The sequence below is a fragment of the Rattus norvegicus genome, chromosome 6, assembly GCF_021556685.1.
Source record: "Rattus norvegicus strain SHRSP/BbbUtx chromosome 6, alternate assembly SHRSP_T2T, whole genome shotgun sequence".
NCBI classification, from domain to species: domain Eukaryota; kingdom Metazoa; phylum Chordata; class Mammalia; order Rodentia; family Muridae; genus Rattus; species Rattus norvegicus.
Genome location: NC_141539.1, coordinates 51,725,466 through 51,748,260, shown reverse-complemented (window position 1 = coordinate 51,748,260; position 22,795 = coordinate 51,725,466). Strand labels below are relative to the sequence as shown.

At 47.7% G+C, this 22,795-nt stretch overlaps 1 protein-coding gene across 1 annotated transcript in view; it reads right to left on the bottom strand.

The window, feature by feature from the left end:
* Positions 1-1,202: 1,202 nt before the first annotated feature.
* The window catches only part of Eipr1 (EARP complex and GARP complex interacting protein 1), a 113,720-nt gene continuing 92,127 nt past the window's right edge, over positions 1,203-22,795 (bottom strand). Inside the window, 4 exon segments of the mRNA NM_001012192.1 lie at positions 1,203-1,723; positions 3,888-4,052; positions 5,622-5,789; positions 8,777-8,913. Coding sequence (NP_001012192.1) covers positions 1,549-1,723; positions 3,888-4,052; positions 5,622-5,789; positions 8,777-8,913 — 645 coding nt within the window. The 3' untranslated portion in view covers positions 1,203-1,548.

Genomic DNA, 22,795 nt, shown 5'->3' with positions numbered 1-22,795 from the left:
AGCAGTGTAGTGAGCATGTCCGTGCACAGCGTCTGTCCCTGCCTACACAGGCACCCAGATCCAGGTCCAGGACGTGACCTCTGGGCACGCAATGTAGGCCATCCTGAGGAAGCGAGTGCTCCATTTCCCAGGTGTACAGTTATGTCAGATTAGGCTTCAGACTGATGCAGAAGTCTGATGGACAGGCTGTGGGACTAACTGGACCACCCTCTCTTCCATCTCCTCCCCTGACAGGCGGGGGGTGGTGGGGTTGGCATCTGAGTGAGGAAGCAGTGCCTGCAGGAACAAATGGACACCCACCCTGTCTACTGCCAAGGTGGCTTCTGAGAAGTGATCCTGTGTCAGGTATACAAGAAAAGGCTCCAGGACCCATACAGGAGGAAAGGTAGGTCAGCAGTTTCCAGGGCTCCCTGGGGAGCTGCTGGTGGAATGTGCTGCTGGTTGCCCATGGTGACTCTACCCATTCCTGACTTCTGACATGACAGAGACCAGCAAAAGGCAGGCCGGCCAGTTTGGTTCTACAAACAGAAGCCAGGATGTCCCATAGGCAGAGTGAGTCCCACTTTACTAAACGTGCTGGGCAATTTTATGTCTTGGCACAAGCTAGAGTCATCTGAGAAGACGGAACATCAATTAAGAAACGTCTCTAGAAGATCATGCTATGGGCAAGCCTAGAAGACATTTTCTTAATTAGTGACCCTGGGCTGGTGGGCCTGGGTTCTATTAGAAAGCAAACGGGACAAGTCAGTAAGCAGCACTCCTCCAAGGCCTCTGCATCAGCTCCTGCCTCCACGTTCCTGTCCTGACTTCCTTCAATGACAAAGGACAATGAGGAAGTGTAAGCCAAGTAAAAACCCTTTCCTCTGTTTTTTGGCTATGGTATTTCATCATAGCAATAGTAACCATAACTAAGATACAAAGTGAACCACTAACATCCCAGGCTCCCGGGGCTGGGTCCTCATCCACCTGGGGCCAATAGTCCACAGGAACCTTGCCTGAGGGACAGCACTATGGGGGAGGGCACACCTGTCCACAGGGGAGGGCTCACCTGCCCACAGGGGAGGGCACACCTGTCCACAGGGGAGGGATGGCACTGTGGACAGGTGTGCCCACGGCACTCAGTTTTTCCAGGTGCGATAGAAAATACAAAGAGCCTACTGATTTCCTCAGTGGGGCAGGGAGCCTGAAAGGACGAGGCTATGCACATCCCACTGACTTTATTTCAGTTTGTAATCTCATGACAACAGGAAGGCGGAAACACACTGTGGAAAAGTTAAACTCCCAACACCCTTAAGACAGAAACCAGAAACCGACCAGAGACTGGGCAGCCATCAATTCACACAGGAACGCTGTGTCCAGTATGGCTCCCTCCCATGCTGAGCAGTGTGCTGACAACATCAGATGAGCTGCTGGCAGTAGCTCCAGTCCTTAGAGCTCCTGGAGAAGCAACGCTGGTTCTCCCAAGGAGGGATGTCTGTGAAGGGAATTACCTCGTAGCTGCAGATTTCTGAGAATTTGCCGAGTACCAAGCAGCAGTGCCATGGGCCACTAGAGCAGTATGTGGTACTTCAGTGCCCTGGGGACTCTGTTGATAACTAGTCTCCCATCGTAACTCAGGGAAGCGAACAGCCATGGGTCAGCTGAGGCCCAATCCACAGCATACACGCTGTCCTCATGCTCCTCATAGGTGGCAATAACGTTGTCCTGAAGGGGTTCCTTACTCCTACAGCCCAAGAGATAGAGATGAGTGAGCTACAAAAGATACACCAGTTCACAGAAGAAAACAGGGCAAGAACCATCTGCAGCCTATGTGGGCCAGCAAGCTGAAGCTCAAGATCCCTCATGACAGCTGTGGGGACAGGGTACAACCTGTAGATTATAGACATCATGAGTGCCTTGTTCCCATCTGTGGAACTGTGGGTCCCTGGAGTGATCATCTGTCGGGTGTATTATGGGGGCCCTGTGAAGGGACCAGGACACTATGTCTAGTAGAGAATAACAGCGAAGCTGCTAGCATGTGAGCCCAAAGGACACTGAAAGCAGCCAGGCTAGTCCTTGGCTGCACAGAGTAGCCAGAGTCTGGCTACAAAAGGCTCTGTCTAGGATCTCAGCTGAGGCTGCCCAAGGCTCTAAGAGGAAGGTTTTGTTCAGGTATGTAGCCTACCTGGGTCTGGTACTGGGTGAGACAACACCCTCTCCCTACATCCTTAGATGTGAGCCCAAGTAGTCCTCATAGAGAATCCAGGGCTGTACCATTCCTAAGGAGCAGGCCTCCTGGCCTGCATCAGGAGGTCTGAAACTCCAGGGCTTCCTGTCTGGAAAATGTAGCCCCAGCCTGTTCCACACACACAGGCAACTTCTCAGAAGGCACAGCTGCTCCGGAACTTTCTCCCCTCCCCATTTTACAGAATGACTTCCCAGCATTGAATGCAGTCTGGGAGCCCTGAGTGCCTGAACAAATGCTTCCTTTTCCCACTAGGTGCTGGAGGTCTTAATGGCTTCCACTTACCCTTGAATTTCACCTGGGATCTAAGGTACAGCAAGACCCCCACTTCCCAGCAAGTAGACCTGCCAGTGGTCAAAAAATACTCTGTGACAAAATACCAGGAAGCATCTCCACAGGGAATCCCATTTTCCTGAATTCAGTGGCATCAACGTGGCAGGATGTCATCAGGACAGTCTGCCAGCCACAACCCCCTCCCCTGCTTCCTTAATGCTTCCCACATGGGGGACAGCACACACATTAATCACTCTGTAGACTAAGGGAGCAAGTCAGTTCCTCCCCTGGCAGAGAGGAGGTGAGAGACGCCTCCTTGGCAGAAGCCCCATCTACATGGCACCGGGGAGGAACAGCTGGAGGCTCTGCACCTGTGCTCAGCAGTGCACCAACAGGAATGTGACAGTGAGGGACAGACCCTGCAGCACAGCCACACAGAGGAACTAGCCAGATGCAAGAGAACAAGGGAGTGTGTGTGCACACAGACCAGTAGAGAGGCCTGCAGTATGCTCTGGGCTCTCTAGCTATCCAACGTGTTGGGTTTCGCTCCAGGGCTTCCATTCCCTGCAATCTGGGCATGAATTTCTGGAGTGTGCCTTGGGGGAAGCATGGAAAAACCACCATGGAGGACAAGAGCATCTTCTTCCAGTGTGGTTCCACCAAGTAAGCTATGGGCCCTGCCAGCTTCTCTCACAACAGAATGAGAGCACCCATGCTGACTTGCACTGGGAGTCCAGGCAGGAACTCTGCAATCATAGTTAAAAGGGACCTCAGAGTCCTGTGTCCAAGAAACAGGAGCCCTGGCAAGTAGGGGATATAGCCATCTCCCAGCCATGGATACAAGTACCCATGGGAACAGGTACATGGAAACATGCATGACAAAGGGCTTTTAGAAAACCCTGGACCACAGTGGTGCGGCTGGGATGTGCATACCAGGACTCTCTGAGCAGTGTCCGACTGACTCACTGAACAGGACTGGGAACCTTATTAACAAGCTGCAGGCTCTAAGGACAGAAGCAACACTAATGAATTATCCACTGAGAATCCTGCGGACACTGTGAATGGGTTCACAGGGAGTGACAAGGCCCAGGGAGCTTCAGTCATATTGTTGCCAGTGCTCAGTCTAGCAACAACAGAAGCCTTTCAGATGGCATTCATGTGGCCTTCACTAAGACAATAGAGAATACAGATACAGGCACAAACTGTGCAGAAGGATGCCTATAACTGCACTGTTCCACATCTCACAGCTAATGACCTTCAGATTTGTGCTCTAAAATTACAGAGAGGAAAGGGATATCATCCTTATCACACACAGAAATCTCCTGTCCCAAATGCCATCCGTGATCATAGTGCCCCTGCCCAGAGAGTCCCTTGAAGTAGTGTCCCTTACTTCTCAGTATGGTGCTCCTCTGGGTCACTGACGTCATCATCGTCCACCAGGTGGCCAAAGGGCTCTGAGGAGATAGACACCATGTTGGACAGGATAACTCTGCTGTCGCTGCTGCCAGTGAGGACCAGCTGGTCGTGAGAGTGGTTGTAACGCACGCTCCACACCCTGCAACGGTCATGGGCAGATGGCACCGTTTTGAGTGAACACATATATATGAGTATCTCTGACCTTACTGGACAGGACTGCATTAGGGGCAATGGAATCAGCACTACATATGCTGACGCCAGGGACTTTCGGGAAGGAGCTAACGTCTACCAAGTGCAAATCCAAAATATTTTTTAGGACCTAGCAAACAAGACCAGAAGACTGAGTGTCAGCTTGTACCTGCAGAGGGAGAAAGAAGGTTTGTCACTAAGCACTCTACCTTCCTTGGAACCACACATAGATTAGCCACAACTGGAAACATCTAACAAAGTTGCACACATCTTTTCAGCCAGGAACTGTCAAAGGACCCAAGACAAGGCCCGGGCATCCTCCAAGTATCAGGTCTGACACTGGGGCCATTCATCCTCACAGTGGTCAGCGGCCCTGCCGAATCTGGTCTCATGATGCTTCTGAGAGCACAGAAGGCTTTAGTGCCTACCTCGTTGGAGAGTGGAGCAGAACTTACGTACAAAGTTGTGCTCAGGACAGTACACACAGCTAAACTTTCTGCTTGGGCTGCAGCAAATTAGAACCATTCATCCAGTTCTGCACAGGGAGGACCCTAGGGCTTTGCAGACACAGCACCACTTCTGGTAAGAAAATCACAAACCCAGACATAGAACTAGAAAGGGAAAGCCCTGGAGGAGTCTCCTCACCTAGGGAGGAGTCATCAGAATGGTGGATCTCTCAGTCAGACCTTCCTTCACATACACACATCATGCATTCATGCACACACACTCACATTTCCTACATATACACAAATACAGACACACGGACACATTATACATGCATACACAGCCCACATTTCCTATACACACATACACATAGTACACATGCATACCCATTCACAGATTTTCTACACACACACACACACACACACACACACACACACACACACACACATTTCCTACACACGTTACACATGCACACACACACACACACATTTCCTACACACAAACACATATGCACGTGCACATATAGGCTTTGTTGGAATAAAAACATGATTTCATGCCATATATACTAGTCTGCATCTCATTCTTTTTCTCTCTCAGCATATGGTACACATCCAGACAATATTTGGAGAGGATGAATGGTCTTGGGCGTCCTTCCATCCCCACACATACAGATACGCCTCATTCCTTCTGGCAGCTGCATAATCTCCCCTGCACGGATGTCACCAAATTTCCCTAACCAATCCCCCACTGATGGACATTTGGGTCGCTTCCAGGTTCCACGCGTGGCAAACAATGCTGTGTGAACATCTGCGCACATTCACGTTTCCACACTTGAACCAGCGCGGTTGAAAAAGGAGCCGAATCTGGTGTTTTTCTTCTTTTCCTACACTTATAAATCACAAACATTCACATTTGGAATTAGTGTTTCTTTAGGAAGAATAAAACTGGGCTGATTGAATGATTCACAGCAGCACAAACTAAGCTGGTTTGTGCTTTTCCAAATGGTAAAGTAATTAGCAAAATAAATTACATAATCCCCTCTTCCCTAAAGCAGCATGCAAATGAGTTTCTGTACCAGTGGGAATGCTCCTCCAGGGTCTTCACAGGCTCGGTGACATTCCGTGTGTCCCAGAACTTCACCTTGCAGTCATCTCCACAGCTGGCGAGGTAATACTGCTTGTTAGGGTTGAAGTCTAGGTCACGCACCAGCTGCCCATGAGCGTTCTCTATGCAGTATATCTGGCTGGAGAGAGGACGGCACATGGAAATAATGAATGGACTATGGAAACCACCTCACATTTCCAGGTTCTGCCTAAGCCCCCCAGCTGAAGGAAAAGCTGGCCCATGCCTTGCTGGCAGTCAAGCAGAGGAGATCCTAGCCTGGGTTCCTGGGCTCACGCACATTTTTCCCCCTGCAGAAAGCACTCATGGTAGAAACACTGCTGGCATGTCAGGATTATATGTGTGGTTCCCTAGGCCAACTGAACAAGTGGACAATGGCTTGTATATATCAAATATGATTTGGAGGGCCAGTGAGATGGCACAGTGGGTAAAGGTATCTGCCACCAAGCTTGATCATCTGAGTTTGATGGCAGGGACAGAGACTGTGAAAGGGAAAATCCTTCAAATTGTCCTGTTTTCCACATGCTCACCAGGGCACAGGCCCTACCACACCCCCATCCCCACCTCCTCTAAGTAAATGGAAGTGATAGCTTTTTTAAAGTATTTTTAAAATGTATGTGTTCTCTTGAGAGGGGGAGGCCAGAGGAATATTGACGGACATGCAGAGTCTGGAGCAGATGTGTGAGGACCCTGGAGCTCTGCAGTACAGAATGAGAAAGACGAGAGGAGAAGACTGGGTGCAATGTGCAATGGGCAGCGTGCTGTTGCTATTAGGAGGTTTGTGTAGAAAGAACAGACAAATGGGAGAAGTAGAAAACCTCTAAGAAAGATGAAGACGATGGGTTTGCTTTGCTGGGCTTATTCCACGTCTGTCCCCATCCCCAATAGTTCTCAAGGCAGGAAGGTATGGGAAGGGGGTGTCTGAAATTAGCCAAATGGAGTGCACATGCTCAGTACACATGCACGCACTCGCACGTGTGCACACACACCTGAACATATATGCACACTGTTCACACACATATGTACTGCTCACACACATGCATGCACATACACTTGTATATATTCATAGTCACTATCTGTTTCTCTCTTCTCCCCTTTCTTTTCTTCTCCCCCTACCCCAAACCTACTCCTGCTTCTCTGGCTGCCTCTCATAGGGTGTGAAATCCAAAAATTCTGGTCATTAGGGTCTTCCTGATGCCACATACCCAAAACAGAGTCAGGTTCAAGTACAGGTGGACAGTAGCCCCAGTTAGTGCTGGAGTGGGTATCATCCTGCTCTGTCATCCCTATCCCCGGCGGGACTTAAGCCTCCGGTGCCATCACTGGCTCCCTCACTTGCTATAGCTTCAGTGGCATTTGGGGCACAGCCTAGAAGTCTTTATTACCTTCCACATAGCAGAATTGTATGTGTCCTGCAACAAATATCAACTCAACCCCTTTCCTTCCCCAGTCTGATGGCATTCTAATTAATTAACCTGTGCATGTGTGAGATATGGGCACATGTGTATTCATGTACATGAATGCAGGTACACATGTATGGAGGTCACAGACAACCCTCAAGTACCTGTCCTGTCCTTCCACTTGAAGTTCTGGAACAGGGCCTTTTGGCTACTGTGTAACCTGTCATCTGCCCTTGAGTCTCTGAAAATTCCCTAGCCTCTGTCTTCCACCTGTCACTCACTACCAGCAGGGTATTCTGAGATAACAGATGCTTATGTCTGGCTTTTACGTGGGTGGGTCCTGGGGATGTGAACTTGGGTTGTCAGGATCACAGGGCAAGTGCTTTTACCTATGGAAGTGTCTCACCAGCCTGGCATTTTATATCTTCAGCTAGCTCCTATATATAGCACTTTTTCAATATCCTAGTATCTCTAGCTCCCCAAAATCAGATGCCCCAAATCGCAAGAACTCTTGGATGAAACAAGAAAAGCTGTAAAATTAAAAATGTGAACCATTCTGGGGTCAAGGGCAGTCACAGGTGCACTGTGATCCAACCGAGGCTTGCTCCCACTTCCGGCAGCACAACTTTAACACGTGCGGGAAGAAACAGTACGAGAAGAAACAATATGGGTAGCCTGGCCAGACAAGAACAAAGGGCTGTTGCCAAAGGAGTCACCCGTCAATGAGAGAAGCAAAGACACTTCCTCTGGCTGTCACTGAGACACCCTGGGCACAACAAGGTCACTGTGGGGAGTTGCCAGCCAGTGCTGTGCGCATCTTGTATTGTGGCGTGTGAGCCAGTCTTTGAGCTTCTCGTCTTCTCATTCTTCAAAAGGCAGCAAGGAGAGAGGCCCAGAGGACAAGGAGAAGTGGGCTGTGTGGGATATCCATCACGGTTTGAGTCTACGGCCTCCAGCTTGATCAGGAAACCAAATCACTCCTTTGTGCAGATATGCACAGGGGAGGAGTGCCGACGGTTATTTATCAGCCCTGGATTTTCACAGGGGCCTCAGAACTAAAATTAAAGGTGTTCCCCCACCGTGGAAGAAACTCACGTTATTACATGACATCCGTCTCTTCAGCTCAGTGATAAATGATGGTGTGCTAAGGGGATAAACTGCATCTTAAAGAAGCCTGTGCAGGCTCCTGTTGCCATGGCAACAGACATCCCGCCATCACTCCTCTGCCTATCAAAATCACAACTGGAACAGAAAAATCGCTCTTGTTTGTTCCATTAGAACTGCTGGTTGTTGCGTATAATTACTTAAATGACAAAATATGATTGCCCAATAGGTATGGCTCTTGAAAGCACAGAAATGGCCAGACAACTCCACAAGGGAGGCTTAGACTGGGGACTGAAAATGCCAGCCTACAGTGCTAATCACAGAGATGAAGTATCTATGTCGCCATGGGGTTTTGAGGCACCACAAAGCCCCGGACTTGGTTTCCTTCTATGCTGCCTCTGACACAGGAAAAACTAAGGGACATCACAAATCTCCCTGCAATGGACCTACCAGCTTAATTTGGGGTGAAGATAATTCCCACAGAAATAAGATGAAGACAGCAACCCATGTGTCCCCAGTGCCTCTGGCTTTCAATCAATTCCTTCAGAGGATGAGGAGGGGAAGGGAGAGAAGCAGGGATCCACAGTGTGGGTCCATCACTGACCTCATGCTCCGTGTATCCCATCCTCGGAGGGTAGTATCACTGGCTGTGGCCACCTGGGTACAGTTGTGGTGTGGGCTCCACCGGCCCGAGGTAAACTTCAGCTGTCCCCTTCCTTCCAGTGCTGCTGAGCTGGCCAGCTGGGTGCAATGGGTATTGTTCAAAGGAGAGAAGAAAGATCTGAACTCTTTATAGGATTCTCAGGATTTTATGGAAATAATTAGAACAATTTGAAGGTTCAGTCTTTGTTTTCCCCCCTTAAAAGGCAAGACCATTTGAACCTTATTGGAACCATAAAATAAAATAAAACCATGCACAGCAAAAAATAGAAGGCACATTAATAGCCCCTATTGTGGAGGGCTTGCTTCAAGTGTGTGATTAGAGACAATCAGCTCAAACTTGAAGAGAACAATATAGAATAACTCAAACATCTGGCTTTCCCAAAGAAAGAGAAAAAGCAAGTCTCCATGGCCAGCTCCTTCCAAAATGACACATGTTCTTTAATCAAATGTCGTTCCCAATATAATACCGAGGAACACAGGATCCTCACAAGGGTTCACTCAATCTCTACAGGCTGGGGAGCCCATAAAGCTGTCTTCTGGGGCTGAGAAAAAGCAGGCCTTAGCTCTGAGCCTGGGAGAGAAGCCCACTCTACTTTCCCCTGCCTGAGATCTTTTGGCAAAGGCCCACAGGTCTTTCCATGTTCCGTTTGGAGCTCTCCTCACACAAGTCACTTAAGCACCATCTCTTACACTTCTCCAACATCCCAAACCCACTCTCAATGAATTCATTTAAACCTTCAAACTGTGCTCTTCAGAGTCCCCTGAGAGACTGTATGGCCTAAGCACCTGGGAATAGTCAGGTTAAAATGTCTTCTGGGATTGCTGGTACAATGTCCTGTGGCAGGACCAGGTGTTCATGTGCCCTCCAACCGTGAGAAAAACACAGGTCTGATCACAGCGCTAGGAAGCAAAGCTATGAGAGCACGGGATGGAAGCGACACCAGGGCTTCTGGGGAGGGAATGAGAAGTCACCCTCACCTGAAGCTTGGGCCTTTCTCTCACCAGTGAGGCCAATCAACACAGAAGTATATTGAGGCTGGAGTTTTAAGATCTCTACATTAGTTTGAAAAAGCTGGCTGGACAGAGACCCTGCAACAGTCCTGGCTGGGCACAAGATGACAGGTACACAGAGATGAGGGCTATCTAGTGGGGCATTTGACAACTCTGGTGCTCAGCTCTTGAGACCAGCTATTCTGGAAGCCATCACCCGCAAAGCACGTGTGAGAAAAGGTCACAGGCAGGTGGGACACAGGACGTTCTGACAGGGAAGAGTTCATGAAATGGCCACAGGTGGCCAAACAGTGTCTCAAAAGTGGCTATGAAGATGCACCTCCTATCCATCCCTCTTCCCCAGGCATTAAGGGGAAAGCATTCATCTTTCCTTCAGGAAGACTATGAGCCAAGAAAAGCACAAGCAGTACTTAGTCAGAGCACAGCTCACAAGCGGCTATTGCCCCAGAGGACTTCACTCCCTTCTCTGAATAGTGCTAATTCTCTATCCCAGAAAAATCACATGCGCGCGCACACACACACACACACACACACACACACACACACACACACCACACACACACACACACACCACACACTCTGCAAGCCTCATGCTTCTGATTCATCAGCATGCTGTTTAGATAAGGAGCTCAAATCTGAAGACCCACAGGCCTTACTGTCACAGGCCTGATCTTTCAAACTCCTCACAAAGAGCTGAGAGCCACTTCTGCTCCTGTACAAAAGGCATTTACCCTGTTTCGTGGGGTCACTGAGGCAGTTACGCAGGTACCAGAAAAATACCCAAACAAGAGGACAACATGAGGGAAAAGAGAAGAGAATCCCTAGGTCTTGGGGACTTTAGGAAGGGATTAGGAGCATCAGAGGCCTGGGGACAGTTTAGATACTGAAGGTGGGGGTGGGAGGGGCCATTGCAGCCACAATGGAAAGAACACAGACATGTGAAATGTGTGGTGTGGCTCAACAGCCCCCTTGCACCTGGTAAGAATGTGGCAGTGAGGTAGGTAAGCATGGCGAGCCACTAAGTTCTCATGAGATAGGTCACAGAGCAGCAGTCTGCTCACACAGAAACATGTAGCAGCACACGAGTGATGGGTATGGTGAAGAGTCAGGGTCTTGATGAGAAGTCAGGAAGAGGATGAAAAGCTGGAGGTACAGGCCATTCTGCAGGCCAAAGCTTACAATCCCCACCACAGGCAGCTCACATGGCAACTCAGGAAAAGAATGGGACAAGACAAAAAGCCCATGAAGCCTGGGATATCTCAAGATCATCACAGTCAGGGTGGTGGCCAGAGGTCAGGGCAGATGAGTAGTAGGGACCCCAAGACCTCATCCATTTTTGTCCTTTCTCTTACCCAGCTCAGTCTTTTCAAAGCCCAAGGCAGAAGGAATGATGCCCACAGACCTGACAGGCCATACTGGCAAGGTATAAGCCAACGTTCAGAACTAACCATGCAACTTCAACAGAAGGGTAAGGGATAGCCAATCAGGGGCAGCCAAATGGGGCCAGGTGGGTGAATGGTGGGGGTAGGCAAAAAAAAGTGCTGTTCTACTAATGAGACTGGTGTCCTCTACCCTCATTGTATTGGGTTCATGGTCCCTTGCTTGTCCTTATTTTTGCAGAATAGGGACCTCAATTCTGCTACCAAAGTGCATTTCTTTTCAGTTCGCACAGGGGTAGGTGAGTGGGCTACTATGAAATATTGAACACAAGGGCCTGAAGGGGGCTGGGCTTGTGGTTCAGTGGCAGACACTGCTTGCCTAGTAGACAACAGAGCCTAGTTATATCCCCATCGCAATCAAAAACAAAAAAGCACATAAAGAGAAGGCTCAGACCTTGACTGAGTTACAAGGGGACATTGTAGAACAAGTGAAGAGCATGCTGAGGTCTGAGGAAGAAGTTGCTATGATGCTGCACAGGAGGAGAAAATGGCAGCAAGAAGCGCAGCATGGCACCTGAGCTCTGAGACACAGGGAGGTGATAAGCGCCAGCCACCTTGGTGGAATGCAGTTACTAAAGAGGAGTCATAGCATCGATGCTACATCAAGATCCAAAAGAAATTTTCACTAGACAATTACAAATACTAACCCCTATTTGGGTATTACCATAGTAAGTAAGGATGCACAATGGCTAGTCTGGGGCATTAACTGCTGGCAACTTGGGATTGATGTCTTCATCTTCAAATACACGTGTGAATGAAAAGTTTCCCCACAGTGTCTTCTCAAGGTTCACACAGAGCTGCTCAGTCTAGTCTCCTGAAAACCTAGTGTTCTGGTTAGTGACAACTCGCTGGTGACAGAGAATATACTAAAACACATAAGCTCAATAAGCAGGGATGTTTCATTTTGCCTACTCAACAGTGGTTCTCATCAATTTCCCATTAAACACATTCATGAGCTATCTTCAGAAAAGTGAGAGCAGAGATCATATCAGGTTTTTGAAGATTTGTTTTTACTTTATGTGTAAGAGTGTTTGCCTACATGGATGCCTATGTACCATATATATGCCTGGTGCCCCAGAATCCAGAAGAGGGCATTGAATTCCCTGGGAATGGAGTTACAGACGGTAGTAAACCATCGTTTTGGTGCTGGGACTCAAACATGGATCCTCTGGAAGCTAGTGCTCTAAACCACTGAGCCATCTCTCCAGCTCTGGCTCATGTCTTTAAAAGATTACGGATTCAAGAAGGGACAGAGCAAGCTCACTGGTAAAGCTGTATGGGAGGATGCCTGGCACAATGCCAGGAGGAATGACCCTCCCTTAACCTCAGACAACACAACCTTACAATGTCCACCCCACTCCATGAGGCCCTGTGGCAAAGGCTAGCCAGTAGGGTTAAGCACAGCCTACTTACCCTGCTGAACTTAACATCTGTGGACATTTCTGAAACAATAAGCTATTAGTTAATACGTCATCAACCAAGTACCAATTAATCGCCCAGCCGAACAGCAAGTGCTTACTGTTGTGCTCACACTCAGAATCTGACTGGATGTGAAGGCTCAGGGCGGCAGAGCCAGGCCAGGCACACAGAGCTAGCACTAGTTCGTTTCCTTGACTATATCACCAAAAGTCTCAAGGCACAGATGAGGAAGCCATGGCTGTCTTAAGAATTCAAACCATTTGGGCAATGAAGTAACCTAGCAAATGTGTGGCGGGGCCCAGTTAGCAATGATGGTTACGTTTCCTCTCCTTCCCCAGCCGCAGGAGAGAGTGTTTACTGAGGAGCAGCCACAAAAAGGAGTGAGGCATTCAAAAAGAGGCAGAGGCAAGAAAAGGAATAGAACATCCTCAAGGCGGCCAGGAAACTGAGCTATGGGAACTGCCTCTGTAGGGGCTAGAGACAAAATGCCTATGGCTAGGCCATAAACAGTCAGAAGCAGCCTCAGCGACCCACTCTCCTGGGCAATGAGCCCTAGCCAGCCCCACCTCAGGGACCAATCACACTCTGAGAGACATCCTGGAGAGGCTCAGCCAGCAGGAGCTGCATCCTCCAAAAGCCATGCTGCTGAGCTTGGAAGCAGGTAAGCCTCCTGTCAGTCACTAGCCCACAGGTCCTGACACAGTTCATATGGAGGTTCCGTTGGACCACACCCAGGTCTTAAGTGGTACATAAAGCCCACACATATAAGTTTGGGCTGTGTGAGACAGGTAGTGACCTGACCAACTGTAAGACAGCAGCAGAGGTCCTAAGCTGAGTACCAGGAAGTTCAGAGGTCAAGGTGAGACAGAAGAAGCAAGAATCTCAAGTTTAGAGACTCCATAGGGCCTCCCCTTACTCCACAAATGGGAAGACTAGATCTCAGATGGTGTGAGGAACTCACTTATGACCCAGCGGTCAGTTGAGGAGAAACCAGGACCTGACCCCTGATCAGGCTAGTGTACGAACTCCTGAGGCAAGGAAGAAGAAGGTAAACCTTAGAAACAACCCACTGTGGGCAGCAGCAGCAGCAGCATATGCCACAAGGTGGGCCATCAACCTGTTTCCCTGCATGGAAGGCAGCTCAGCAAGAACTCCACAGGGATGACAAACATTGTCATGTCTTCAGCGCTCAGAAATGTTCAGGGCCTTCTGGTTCAAAACGGATGATTAAAGGCATCTAGCAAACACTTTCAGATGAATTGTCTCTAACACCAGGACACAAGCAAAAGGAAACACCGTCCAACGAACAAAAAGTATGGTGACCTGTGTCTTTCTTGAGCCTTACACGGGTACATTTCAGAAAAGCCTTGAAGTAGTGAAGACAAAAAGCTGCTCTTTCACTACTGCTAAGCCAGAAAGCAGTCAGGAGCAAGCACGGCATTCAAGGCAGCCCTGCAAAGACAGTCAAGCACCCCAACCCCACTTCCTTCAAGAAGAGGCAAGACTGGGGAGCTCACAATGTAGGTACCAACAAGCAACCCGTGAAGGCCGTGTGAAGGGCAAGGCAAGCACAGCTTGTGTGACAACTCTGGCCATTCTACCCTAAGCCCTTTCCCAGCCTTGAGCCTGAGTTGCTTGAAGCCAGTGACTAGTGAGGTATGACATAGGAATGTGCTTGACTCCTGCACAGAGGAATCAGCTTTCTCTTTGCTGGTACTGTAGGGATCTTGATATGATGGCTGGAACTATTGCAGCTGTCTTGCCAGCATCATGACAAATCAGTGATTGGTGGATATGGCAGAGAAGGATCTGGAGCAGGAGACCTTCATGCTGTTGAGAAACTGAACCAATCAACCTTGGAACTGCTTTGTCTTCTTTATTCATGCATCACTGTCCAATTCACTTATCTCTTAAGCCCCACTTTGCACTTGGAGCCAAATATAGCCTGTCATCTTGTAAAACCATCTGAAAGTACTGACACACAGTAGCCCCCGCTCATTTACCCCACTCAGTCATCTCAGACTAGGAACTCTACTCCAAGAGTGGTCCGGCTCTGCCAGCTTCTGAGGATTAGCCTAGGCAGGTCACTAAGTCTTGGGAGAAGTGGCACAGTAATCCAGATGCACAGTGGAGACAGTCCTTATAGGACAGGATGTACAGGGATCAAAGAAAAAAACCATTGCAACTGTCTAGTGCATGGTGGCTGCACTAAACTTTTTTCTTCAGCTTGCCATGATGCAATACACAAAACGTGGATCATTTCAAGGCTCTGGGATGCCCTGGGAATCGGGTCAGAGCAAAGGTACAGTCTGTGTACAGAGAGTGGGACTGAAGTTCATAGCAGCCTAGGTTTAAAGACGGTAGACTAACCTGCAGGAAGAACCCGCAAGGCTGTGGCAGGGCTACTGTTGGCCGTGGTAGCCAGGCTTACGGTGAGAATCAGAAGTTAAAACAGCAAAAAGACCTTAAAATTATGTACTTTGGCTAGAAAAAAAGCATACTGAAAAACGGGGGCAAACTGACATAGCTGCTAAAGAGACTAAAGTTACTAGAAAGACCTCCCTTTTCAATGGAACAAAAGGAAGTCCACTTGAGGGCAACTCAGAAACTGGACAGATTCCATGGGCTCAGAGGGATGAGAGAACTATAGAAAGACTTTCCCTTGAGACAAAGCACCCCAGGCTGCCTTTCTTATAGAAGCAGCCCCCAAAACATTGTTCTTGTAGGATTCCTTCTGCTGTGTTCAGCCACCCAGGCATTCAGAGGCTGCTACCAGTCCAAGAAGACCTGGCTGCCACTCAAGCTGGCACAACACCTTGGCATCATCCACATGATACAAATTTTACCGGGATGAAGAAAATGAGAGCTGCAGGGTCATGGAAGCTTCCACCAAGATTTGAGAGGAAAGACTGGGAGGCCAGGCAATGTGTGGAAGGGCAGTGTCCCCAACAGCAAGGCCCCCTGACAGAGTAGCACGGACTGTGAGGCTGAAACCAAAGCTGTAGTAGAGATCTCCGTGTGCTGGGGTAAAAAGAACACAGAACATCTACAAGGGAAAGCAGTGAGCACTGACAGAGCCAGCCCAGGAAAGATGCCCGTGCTCTGCAATCGGTCAGGCCATCGGCATACTGCCGCCCAAGTCCTCTGGCCTTCACATCACACGGCTGTGTGAAACTAGGGGTTTTAACATTTGTCCTGTTGAGTTCCAGTTTTGCTCTGGTCCAATCTTTCATTACTGTCTTCCCGTTCCTCCCTTTTGAAATAGAGATGGTTACTTGGTGCCATTGTCTATTGGAGTAAGCAATTTCTTTTTGAGTTGTATAGGGCACACAGCTAAGAGTGGCCTTGAGTTAACATGGGCTTTTGAACAATGTTTGAAATATTAAGATGAAACACTATTATAAATGGGTTTAAGTTATTTTGCATTATAAGATGGCCATAACTTTTGGGGGTCAGAAGAAGAATGTTATGCTTTAAATATGAAACGCCCTCTCAGTCTCATGGTTAATGGTTGGCTCCCAACTGGTGGTACTATATTGGGAAGATCTGGAAATCTTAGGAGGCAGGCCTAGCTGGAGGAAGTAAGTCACTGGGATGTGCTGCTTAAGGTTGTACCTTGTCTGAGTTCTGTCTTTGTTCTGCTGTGCTTTCTGGCTATCATGAAGTAATGCTCCACTCTGTTCTCTACTCCCACCAGGGTGTGGACTGCTCTGCTCTACCACTATAATAATGGTGGTCTGAAACTGAGCAAAATACGTCTTTCTTCCTTCTACATCATTTAACAGGAACCGTGACACAGCAACAGAAAAGCTAATGCAACCAAAGACCTGGAGACAAGGTAACAGATGGGATCCTGACATGTTTGTGTGGGAACCACAGCTTGTGATGTTGCACATCAGAGGACACAGAAGCCAGTGTGTCATCTATGTACTACCATCAAGGGCACATGTCCCTGGGATGGTCTGCTCTGAATTGTACTCCATTGGATGGCTTGAGGTTCTGGAGGGGCCTCCTAGGAAAGGGAGTCTTCCTGCATAGAATATACAGGTAAGTACAGGTGACAGCATCAGGTAGCAGAACTGTGTATCAGAGCCGTGTACTCAGGTTATACCAGACACAGCTCGCAGACCTCAGCTTGCTCTTCACCTTGTTAGAAGAGCATCTTGGCCCTGGAAAGTCACATGTGCAAACCAGAATGCAAAACTTGTTTCTGTGATACCATTAGACTCAGTGACCTCTGAAGAGACCACCCTAGTTAGAGTCAATTCCTTGGCCAGGAGTAAAGACCTTTTGTGAGGAACAACAAGGCAGGAACAACTAAGTTGCACTGTGTCCAGCGAGTGACTTCATTTCATTTTGTTTTTTGAGATGGGGACTCTCTAGGTAGCCCAAGATGACCTTGAACTTGAGCTCCTTCTTCTTGGGTCTCAAGGAGCTGAGCTTAGACATACCTAAGTCTTTCATGCTTGATCATCACTTGTTGACTTTGAGAAATTAGAGCATAAACACAACCTGCTTTTTGGTGTCTCGGTTTCTTTGTTCTCTAGCTCTTGCCTCTCTGCACTAGGATCTTTGGTGGCCATTATCAATAATCTAGTCTGGATATCAAGTACTATAGCATACCATACATGCATCCATTTATGCACCCATGCATTGATGTACTCACTCATCTACCAGTGCACCTATCCATGCAGGTACCTATCTATCTAGCCTCTCACTCAGAGGCCTACCACCTACCACCCACCCACTCGCCTATCTGTCAGGTATGTGTAAGTGCTAGCCATGCCACACTTAGAGAGTCTGTCCTTATACAACTCTGCTATTACATTCCATGCTCTCTAACTCCTAATGCACATGAAGATGCTTAGACAGTCGAGCCTGTCTAAGGAAACCTGCCCAGGCTCATCCTGTTACAGAACAGTAATAAACAGGCCTTCAACCTAAAGTCTACAATGCCACCCTGTTGACAGGCATTCCCTTGCTTGCACCCTTTTACCTCAGTCCTGACCCATCCCATGGCATTGTCTGTAGCCATAGGTTCTGCAGAGGGTCACCTATGAGATGACCCTGCATGTGGAGAGGGGGGCATTCAGAATTGGGATTGCACCACAACTCCGCTGTTAGCAGCTCCTTTCTATAAACAAGCTTAGTCCTAAAGATGTGGATCCACTTGTTGCCAGGAAGATGCCCCTACAGATGGGAGAGCAGCACGCAGCTGTTGGACATATGAGTCCGGTGCTGAGGATCAGTGAATTATCTGAAATGTTTACAAAATCTAAGGACACAGAATACTATCTACTCAGTCACGGTAGAATATGTACTTAGTAAACTATGAAACTCTACACCTTAGAGATAGTTTGCTTTTAAAAGAAGATAGTTTCGGGTTGGGGATTTAGCTCAGTGGTAGAGCGCTTGCCTAGCAAGCAGAAGGCCCTGGGTTCGGTCCCTAGCTCCGAAAAAAAGAAAAAAGAAAAAAAAAAAAGAAGAAGAAGAAGATAGTTTCACATATAAAGCTCAAGCTCAGCTCTGACTTTACTCTGTAGCATCAAGCAGACCATGAACACTTGATGCTCCTGCCTTGGGCTCCTAGTACTTGTGGTGGTTTGAATATCCTTGGCCCAGGGAGCTGCACTATTAGAAGGTGTGGCCTTGTTGGAGTAGGTGTGTCACTGTGGGTGTGGGCTTTAATATCCTCATCCTAGCTGCCTGGAAGCCAGTCTTCTCCTAGCAGCCTTCAGATGAAGATATAGAACTCTCAGCTCCTCCTGCACCATGCCTGCCTGGATGCTGCCATGTTCCTGCCTTGACGACACTGGGCTGAACCTCTGAACCTGTAAGCCAGCCCCAATTAAATGTTGTCCTTACAAGAGTTGCCTTGGTCATGGTGTTTCTTCACAGCAGACAGTACTCAAGTTACAGGTTTAGCCCTAAGTATAAGCACACTGGTCTGCATGTCAAGTCCAGGCTCTAAGGCTGAGACTTACTTTCATGATCCACCAAGGCTCACAACACACTGGACTGCGAGACTCCTAAGAAAATCAGGTTTCTGTTTGTTTTTCACATTTCCACCAAAAGCTTTACAAGCTTCACCAACAATCTTGTTTTTAGCAAGCTGTTCCAAATCGTTTTTTTCCACAAGTCAAATTCACCCTACCTAGGCCCAGTGTCACTGACCACTGCAGCCACTCAAACTGAAGTCCCAAGCCATTCGCTGAGATCCCCTTTCCGAAGGGTAGAGACAGGGCCTGGGCAGGTGAGGACCTTGGGAATCCCCATTGCTGGAATAAGCAGCCAATCCTGCACCTGTCACTCATATCAAGTCCCCTGCAGAAGGTTCCTTGACCTCTTTAAGTCTTTTGCTCTCATCTGCAAGTCAGGGGGTCAACAAACACATAGCCATGAGGCCTGTGTCTCAGTTTAAATGTACTCCAACATGGATGACTGCTCGCTGCAAAGCTGCCAGGAACCACTTCTGACAACAGCCAGCCTATGGCTGGCACATAGCTGGCTCTTACAGTCCAACCTTAGCCCTGGGTCACAAGAAATGCATGGAGAACAATGCCTGTCATTTTCACTGTACAGCCAGTCACTACTACTCATCCTGCCCACTTGCTTTCTTCCTCCCATTCTCCCTGGAACTGGCTAAGTAAAGCATTCATCCACATGGGTGTGGATGTTAAGGTTTTTCTTGGATTAGAGACAGCAGAATTCTCATATCATCCAGGTCTCCAAACATAAGGTAGGAAGGGAAGACACCAAAGGAGGAATCTACTAATAGAAGGTACAGTAGGCCCTCTTTCCTCTGCTCTTTCTGCTCTGCAAAGCAAAACTGTAGCTGCTGTAAGACATATAAGGCAATGTGAGGAGGAAGAAAGCAAGAGGCTGGCCAGAGGGGGCTTAGGTTATTCCCAGGATTTCTTTAAGCCTTACTTGGCCCAGATGTAAAACCAGAGAAGCCACAGCAGTAAAAAGTCAGTAGAGAAGACCCAGAAATGCCTTATGGAAGTCTGTATACCCCTATAAAGTGTGCATGTAAGTTAGTCAGAAAACTTCTAGATAGTAACCACTCAAAACACCTCAGTAGGAAAGCTCAAAATGGAAACAGGAACTCTCATACTCACCTGGCAGGTATGAGGCCCCACTAGCCTCTAGGTAGAGTCCAGGATGTAAGACCTTAGATAAATATAGCCTCAAATGACTCACAAGCCTCAAGGTAGAAACATAGGCATCTAGGAAGACCAGGATGAGAAAGCCTTCAGGATCCACGGTTCCTCGGGTTCTCAGGCTTACACACCAAGAGAAACAGTACTGGGTACAAGTAGCAAGGGGATATAAAAAGACACAGAACCTTACGTGCATTGGCAAAGTGAGAGAAGCAGAGCTGAACACATGTCAGGTCTCAATTCTGTGATGTTCTGGAAAAAACAAAGCTGAGCAAATAGTGACAAGACAAGAAGATAGGGGCTTACCAGAAGAACAAGAAAAGAACAGAGAAAACAAGCTGAACACTGGGCCTTGAGGACAGTGGAGGCCGCTGTAGGAGCACCATAACTGTGCATCTGTCTGGACCACAGGGTCCAACTCAAGGGCAAGCCTGTGGAATTTGGGGATGCAATGCAACATGCATGGCCAACACCAGGAAGTGTTGTCTGGGTTGCTGCTGAGAGAGCTGGGATATCACCTCTCGGGTCTCTGGTGTTCTGGAGATCAAGTTCAGGGGCTGCTAGCAGTGCTCTACCACAGTTAGAGCTCTGCCCTTTTAACTTTTAATTTTGAAACAGGGTCTCACTAAGTTGTCCTTTCTGACCTTATACACACTCTCTAATCAAGAAAGCCTTAAAATTGCAATTCTCCTGCCTAAGCATCCTGATTAGCTAGATTACAGGCCTGTACCATGTAAAGCCTTTTTTTTTTTTTTAATGAAAATCTCTTGTGGGCGAAGGTACAGGGTGGTGGGATAGCAGGGTGTTAGGAAGAGAAATAAAAACATAATGTTTTTCAAAAACACAATAAATGCTAATATGTATGCCAATTAAAATTAGTTGGGTGGGTAGGGAGGTAGGGAAGGATCTGGGATTGGGGGAGGGAATAAATATGATTAAAATATGTATAAAATTCTTAGTGGATAAATAAAAACATTAAAAAAAAATCAAAAAGAATGTCAAACATATGATACTAAAAAGATGAAAAGACAGGTAGGTGGCATGGCAGGAGAATATTTCCAAACTACATCCGGTTCTGGGGAAAGGGAACCTAAAAGTCAAAGAAATGATTCTTGTGAACACTGATCACGAACTTCAGGCAGTACTGTGTCTAAAACATGTTTCGCTCCTTCACAAGCACAACCGTGTGTAAGAGCTATCACCCTGAGGAAGTCCTGTGTGGACACGAGCGGAGGTGGCACAGGCTCTCTGCTTTCCACATGACAGAACCACTGATGCCCACGGAGCTGAAGGCAGCAGGATGTGGAGCTGAGCGAGCAGATGGGAGCAGGGAGGCAGCCCATCCCTTCATCGGGGTCCACACACCCCACAGACCCTCACACTCCAGGCCTCCCCAGGGTTCAGCTAATGATTATAAATGGCAAAGGATCTCCAATTTAATTGCAGAAGGTAATGATGCAGTGAGCATAAGATTAAATTTACCACAGAAGGCAATATCCTCAAACAATAGAAGAAGAGAAGCCAGTATGAGGAGGTTGCAATCGATGGGAAGGTTTCTGTATTAAATACCACAGCACTGGGTCACAAAGGGGTATTGACAGAACTGCTGACAGCAGATAAAAAAGGGGGAGAGAAAACTAAATTGGTCTCTGCAGAAAATAAGTTACAGATTAATCACTCCGACATGAAATGCCTTAGCAATGACTTGGGGTGTGAAGATGTGTTTACCTTCTGACCACAGTGCAGGACAGCAAAGGGCAAGTGGAGCCTCCTCAACTCCAGAGTGTGGCCCTTTGGGCCTCTGCTGGGAACACCCTCTGCTAGTGCTTGAGGAGGCTGTGCTAGGTCTTTCCCAGGGTCACAGCAAAGCCTGCCAGGGGAGGAGTATCCTTTCTTTTTCCTGAAAGTTGTGACAGCTAACACACAGCTGAAGAAGGAATTGGAGCACTGGTGACTTCAGCCGGCCTCCCACCATATCTCCTGAGGGGAGGGGCTTCCAGTGTGTCCTCAACCCAGCCTAGAGCCACTCCCTCTCCTGTCTGACCTTTACCATAAACACTCCAGCGGATTTGGGCTTATCACATAGAATGTGGTCATTTGTCTTTTTAAAATGAATTGTTTCCCTTAAATACTAACAGTGCTCTAGGAAAACAAGGCCAACTCAACCTTTAGACAGCGTGGCCAGAGTTTCTAAGCATCAAAAAGTCACTCACTATTCTAAGAAGTCTAGGCTCTGCCTCATATCAAGCACAATGCAGCATCACCCACATTCTGTCTTTAACCTAGGGACATTGTAAATAGTGGAAGGCACCAAGAGAGCAGAGGGCTCAGTAAGTGTCATGGAACAAATAAACAAGACATGGCCACCTGAGGAACCTACGCTCTGATGCTGTGAAGGTGACCAAGAGCCCCTGGGGACATGGCATTATAAGGTTTCACTGCAATGTTCCAGAGTTTCCTTCTTTCTCCAACTGATACTTTGACAACACATACAATGAAATTATGAATGCCTGTGAACATGTATTTAAAACAGAAAGATTTAAGGAACCAAACATGAAAAACACACACAGTACTTAACTCTACGAAATACTCGAAATGAGTATCTGAAAACTGACTCCCAAGGAAGTGATAGAATTTATTTTTAAAAATCATGTACATACATTGAAAAGATAGCCAGCCATGTGGAATTAAGCTTGCATAAATGTCCCTCCTCAGAGTTCAATTTTCTTTTAAGAGAACATTTGAACTGAAGCCATCCTCAGTGAGCCTCAGTATTACTCACAATGCTTTCAACTTAGACCCACAAGGCCTAGCACTCAGTTTTCGGCTTGATACCCCAGTGCCTGCATCATTCACTACGTGATAATTAATTTTGAAATTCCAAATGTGAGGATTAGGAAGTGTATTCTGAATTCATCTGAAAGGTGC